We start from the raw sequence: 5,856 nt of genomic DNA on the forward strand, positions 1-5,856 counted from the left end.
TAAAAGTCGTAGTAGCACTTTCCCTTCTTTGTTCTGATAAAGTACAATCTTCAAGAGAATCTTTTTCAATATAATTACACCAATTATCCGTATTTTTTATCTTCTCTCTCGTATTAATACGTCGTAAACTATTTGCGGAAAAGTCAACATTTTCTCTGTTACCGTTCATTCTTGGCATCGGTAAACAATGATATTCGTCCAAAACTATTTCAGGCAAATGTCCCGTTTCGTCGAATAACCAGAATCCTAAATCGCGTTGTGGATGATCGTCTCGACTGCTGTACAAAATAGTACTTTGTCCCTTTCTTGCGTCTTCTACACGAGTACAACGTTTTTCTCGCAATTTTGAAAGAAATTCATCCTTTTGTTTGTCTAAAATCTCAAATTGACCACGTGCCAAATATTTCATAGTATCGATAACCGGATAAATATCGCCGTGCTTCTCGAATAGTTGCTGCGAACCGTCGACCTTTTGCGCAGTTTTAGAACTCATATCTCCCGCCAGCAAATCGTCGATTTGCGATTTACGTTCGTATGAAATCTTTCTTACGATTTCCTCTTTGTCAATATCGGCATAAACTTTCATCGCAGTCGAAGCTTCACATCTCAGATTATTATTTCGCACAGTGCTATTGTAATCATATTTCTTATCCCTTTTTGTTGTTTCAAAGTTCGTAAATAATTTTTTAATGGTGTTATTATTAAAGTGAGATTTGTTTTTAATCTTGACGCTAACATTGGCTTCCGTATCGGAAATATTATTAACTCTATTTGGATTTCCAATATAGTTTCTCATTGCGAAAGCACGCTTTTTAACTGGCAATGATTCAATTTCGCTCAATTCGTCTTTATATTTAGCTCGACAGTCTACCTTAGAGCTATCGACAAATATTCTTGATTGCGCATTATCTTTTAAATCTGGGAGATTTATTGAAATCTTTAATTTCTCCTTATTCTGGTCATTATTATTACAATCACGCTCGGCAGTTGTAATCTCGATATCTCTTGTCCTGGTTTTGGTCCTATTCCCTTTAAACTCTTCGATAGCAGGACGCAATCCTAGGATATAGCTTATTACTTCGCAACGTTCGCATCTGTACAAGGAAGAATCTTTTAAGAGAAGATCCTCTAACCTTTTATCATTATGTTGGGCTAACAAACATCGCAATATTCGCGAAATTTCATTACAGCAGTTATTAATCAACGAAGAGACTTTAGGGTCAGAATCTGTAATGAAGTCAAGAATCTTATAACTGCTCCTACCTCGATAAAAGGCACATTTGATGCATTATTTATGTCTGGATATATCTGAGAATACGTATTTTCTTTATTTATTTTTTTATTTATTTGATCGCGCAATTTTTTCTCATTTTCGTATAATGCACGGATCAATCGTTTATCCGACTGAAACGAAGGATGCAAAGTATCATGATTCAATTTCTGATAGATAGAAGATAATGACGTAATTTTCGATCTTTTGTCGTTTCTATATCCGTTCTCGTTTTCTTCCTTATTTTCATTGAACGAAAGGTCTCGTTTACTCTCCTGCTCGCTTATGGTACTTAAAGTTCTCGTGGAAAGTACTATTGTGTCATTTAAAAATGTTGCTTGGGATGGAATTATTGTTACTTCCCATAAATTATCATGATCCATATTCGACAAGACGCAACATTTCTTTGACAATTTTCTCGATGATGCATCCTTTTTTTATTTTTAACAAAGAATCAAATTTATTATTAATAGAATTTTCGAAGTTATATTTTTTATATATTATTATTAAGTATGTTATTATATAAAGTTTCTTTGACAAGTGATTTGATTACCGATTACATTTCATACTTATTCAACACTTTCACAAAATGAACTTTAAAGAATGATACATTATCATCGATTTATAACCCTCAAGTTTGTGTCATTAACATTCAATTATGTTGTGTGAGAGAGATGTGTCTTTATTAAAATTATATACAATAACAGTATGGACATGTAGGTTATAAATAAAGTTTGATAAAGCAACATGAAATTTGCCATTTAAATGTTTTGCTCGTAAAATCTCGCACAGTTCTGCAATCACTTGCGGAATCTGCATTGTGGTTCAAACACATTCTTTATATACATTTTAATATACATATAATTATATAAATGTACAATCAATAATTAAAGATTAAATAAGTAGAATTATAATAATTATTTATCTCAATATAATGCATGTAATAAAATTAATATAATAATTTTTCTACCTTATCTCAAATTGTAACGTTCAATTAATTAACATAATTCAAAACATAAAATTTAATGCATTAAAAAAATTTATAATTATTATTACAAAATACAAGTATTTAACTATATTCTCATTTTTTTATAATTTGATTGGCTGTTACTTTTCGCAAGCAAAATAACGATACAGTCTGTATTTTCTGTGTCTCTGCTCTCTATACAACGAACAAAGCATGATCTCGGCGGGAACTAACTGCATATTGCGAATATGATCGATTCTACGCTCATGGAAATGTAAAAAGATGACTATCTAGCATCCCGTCAAAGTCTTCGCGTGGAAGAGGTTTCCTTTTGTGAGAATGCCTCAGATCATGGCAGAAACGTTTGCGAGAGGGCTGCTAGACAAGATAATGGTAGATGTTCTGGACGTTATAGATCGCGACGCAGAGAACGGTAAGGTGCAAGCGTCTATATGTTTGGTTGATATAACAGCGTGTTGAATAGCGACATTGTTGTCATCTGTACGTCGATGTTGTTCGTCGATAAACGCCGTTCCATAATATTGTTTTAGAGTAGCACGATTTTTCGAGTACTCGATATATTCCTCGCAAAGAGAATTGCGAACAAATATGTATAATTATTCGTAATAGAGACACAAATAATATACTTGATAAACTGTCATTAGAAAAATCCTGGGAGCAGCACGTTAATGAGGAAACAGACAATGCCCAATTGGAATTTGTACACAGATCGCAAGCACACGAACATATGCACGTAAATTACAGTAAGGCCGAAGAAATAGAATTGATCGCCAAGATAGTCCGCGACCTGCGCGATATACAGATTGGAGATTCGCGTTACGTGCTACCACCTTCATTGTTAGCATTGGAGAAACAGGTAATTGGATGTAACTGTACATAAGGAAACCACATCTCTTCAAAACATTAATCAGTCATAATCAGTCACGGTGGTAATAGCCATTTAATCTTCACTCAAACTAGTTGCATAGATATACAAAGGATTATTACAAGACTATTTATAAATCGATTGATCCAGAATGATAAAGTTTTTATATTGCTTTTATATTGTTTATTAAAGTTTCTTATTTATTTTGTATTAGTTTTATCAAAATTTATAATTAAAGAAAATTTTAGCAATTGTCAAAATTTGTTAAACATGTATTAGAATATTAAAGAGATATTATATTTATATCGCTGCAGTTTGCAAAAGAGGAAAAATTTGAAATACAATCAATCTTGTGCATTTATTTCATCGGAAATGGTTCTGAATAAATCGAATGGCCGTATTTATAAAACTTTCACGTGCGAAGGATCTTGCATGTACAATCGCGGTTTGCTCTAATGCCTCTCTTGTGCTGCATTAATTTCACGCGTAATTATTTCCTGCACGTGTCACGTTAAGAAAGTTTACTCACGGGACACGCATCTATTCTCGCTCGTATAGATGAAATGCGCCGCGTGCAACGTCGACAGTGTGCCGCTCACGAACGCGACAGCTGACATCACTGAAACTCGGCACACGACTCAGGGTCAAGGCGACACGCACCAGATCGTACACGCGATCCTTGAGCCACCGATTGAGCTAGCGGAGCCGGCGAAAACGATCCGGAAGGAGAAGGAAACGATCAACGAAGCGACCAACGTAACCATCGGTCTGCTGTATCAGCTGATCGAAGAGTTAGAGAACAAGACAGTTTTAGTTTGCTCCAAGGACAACGCTCCTTCGTCCAGTAAAGAACGCATCGCCATTTGGGAAGAGAAGGAGGAACAACTCATTAGAACCATCGAGGACAACGTTGACAATAGGCAAGAAATTAAGATGGAGACTCTTCAAGAGAGCGAGTCGGCTGGTCGTTTCCGCGTCATCGAGCTGAAGCACGATGAAGAACTGAGATCTCACTCGAGTCAACATGTAGCATCCATCTCGAGAGAGGTTGACCTCGACGAAATTCAGCTCGAAAAACGCGGATCCAATTCGCTATCGTCATTAAAGCCGCCACACGACGACAATGCCGTGGAGCAGATTCTACCCATCGACGACGTGGAGAAGCGAAAGACATTCGGTGAATCGACTAAGAAGAAGAAGAAGAGAGGCTTAGGCAGCAGATTGAGAAAACTCCTCCGCGCAGCTTTTGGCCGTCGAAAGAATTGATGCGGATGTCCGGAAGGAATGTTACCTCGCGATCTACATTAAATATATGACGACGACCACCGTTCGTGGAACGGCTCTTTAATCGCGTGCTTCTGAAAGGGAATCATATTGTTCGTTCGCGAATTCGGAGAATAAAAATAACTGTGTAGTCACCGACTGATCTCCGTAACTTCGGCATCCTTTACAACTTTAGACGCGACGCGTGAATCCGAAGATACTGTACATTCCTAGATGTTAATCGCGCAAACATTGTAGGAACGCGCAAAATTTTGTAAAATATAATATAAAAAATAAAACATAAAATAATAAAACGTAAATATAAAATATAATATCCAATAATCATTGCGTTCTTGCATTGGTAGCTTAACAAAGTTAGCGGAGAACGATAGGGAACACGATAGTGCTACTTTAGAGCCTGATGCGGCGTCTAAGGCCGAGTGTATTTTCGCCTGACGTGTTCACCGAACGCTGCAGATCTGGCAACCCTGACATAAGAATGTCGTCGTCGACGTCGAAACCCCATTTATCGTAGCATGAAGAGGTACTAGCTTCTCAAACTGTTTTTGGACCGCGATGTTGCCATGTCCCGCGTTGATCCGGACCAAAACTCCTCTCCGAGACCTGAACCTCAACGTGATTTTAGTGTGTCTTCTGATTGTAGCGCCATCTGCAGAAACAAAATGAATAAATTTGGTGGAACCCGCGTCCACTCGTGGTTCAAACTTTGTTCAGTCAACATCCACTGATACCAGACAATCGACAATGGTAAGTCTCGATAGATTCGCAGCCTCCTCCTGTTTAGAGATCGAGAGAATCTCCCCGATAGCTTCTTTGTGACTTCACATTTTATATTTTTTCGACAACTTCAACAGCTCTTTTAAAATATTATCTACTTCATATTATAATTGAATAATAATGAATTTAATAAAATTTTTTAAATTTTAATTTAATAAACTATAAAATTATATTATTATTACAAATTAATAATGAACATCGAATTATCGAACTATAAAATGTTTTAATGTAGTAAAAACAAATCTCTTATATTTCAGGCAGACCTCAGCGGCAAGGATGTTGAAAGTGAGTAAAGCAATATTCAAATAGTTATCTTTTTTCTGATGTGCTTTATCGGGAATAATTAACAAAGATAAATTCAATCCAATTTATACCACAGAGTCAATGAAGTTACAAGTGACTCCTACATAATTTTATAACTTTTGTGCGTGATTCTACCAGAAAACAGTGATAAGAGTTCAAACAAAAAATCTAAAACTTCTATTACTTAAAATCGACAGTAAAATTTGTGCCCAAATATAAATGTGTTACCTTTAAAATCTCGCTAATAAAATTATATAAAGTCTTATTACAATCACAGTCTTATTACAATCATTTATATAATGCTTCATAAAATAATGCGTGCTTTGTAAGTACACATTATGTGGGCTTTAAATAGTGCACATTCTACGA

The 5,856-nt window shown here is 35.8% G+C and overlaps 2 protein-coding genes across 3 annotated transcripts in view; both read left to right on the plus strand.

Annotated features, from left to right (window-relative positions):
* Positions 1–2,195: 2,195 nt before the first annotated feature.
* On the plus strand, positions 2,196–4,821 carry LOC115234647. The gene is made up of 3 exons (XM_029805866.1): positions 2,196–2,670; positions 2,903–3,114; positions 3,682–4,821. The coding sequence occupies exons 1-3, from the start codon at positions 2,577–2,579 to the stop codon at positions 4,387–4,389; spliced, it is 1,014 nt and encodes a 337-aa protein (XP_029661726.1). The 5' UTR covers positions 2,196–2,576; the 3' UTR covers positions 4,390–4,821.
* A 213-nt stretch (positions 4,822–5,034) lies between these two features.
* LOC115234650 (myosin light chain alkali) overlaps positions 5,035–5,856 on the plus strand; it is a 4,862-nt gene continuing 4,040 nt past the window's right edge. For both annotated transcript variants that reach the window (XM_029805871.1, XM_029805870.1), the window contains exons 1-2: positions 5,035–5,154; positions 5,442–5,469. In XM_029805871.1, coding sequence (XP_029661731.1) covers positions 5,152–5,154; positions 5,442–5,469 — 31 coding nt within the window. In that variant the 5' untranslated portion in view covers positions 5,035–5,151. The remainder of the gene's footprint in view (positions 5,155–5,441; positions 5,470–5,856) is intronic.

Source organism: Formica exsecta, unplaced genomic scaffold (genome assembly GCF_003651465.1).
Source record: "Formica exsecta isolate Colony F162 unplaced genomic scaffold, ASM365146v1 scaffold201, whole genome shotgun sequence".
Taxonomy (NCBI): Eukaryota; Metazoa; Arthropoda; class Insecta; order Hymenoptera; family Formicidae; genus Formica; species Formica exsecta.

What these genes read in the sequence shown, in the direction of transcription:
- LOC115234647 (XM_029805866.1), top strand. Translation starts at nt 2,577, where the DNA reads ATGCCTCAGATCATGGCAGAAACGTTTGCGAGAGGGCTGCTAGACAAG. An exon ending in AGATCGCGACGCAGAGAACG is followed by an intron (nt 2,671 to 2,902) that starts GTAAGGTGCAAG and finishes AACTGTCATTAG; the next exon opens with AAAAATCCTGGGAGCAGCAC. An exon ending in TGTTAGCATTGGAGAAACAG is followed by an intron (nt 3,115 to 3,681) that starts GTAATTGGATGT and finishes TCGCTCGTATAG; the next exon opens with ATGAAATGCGCCGCGTGCAA.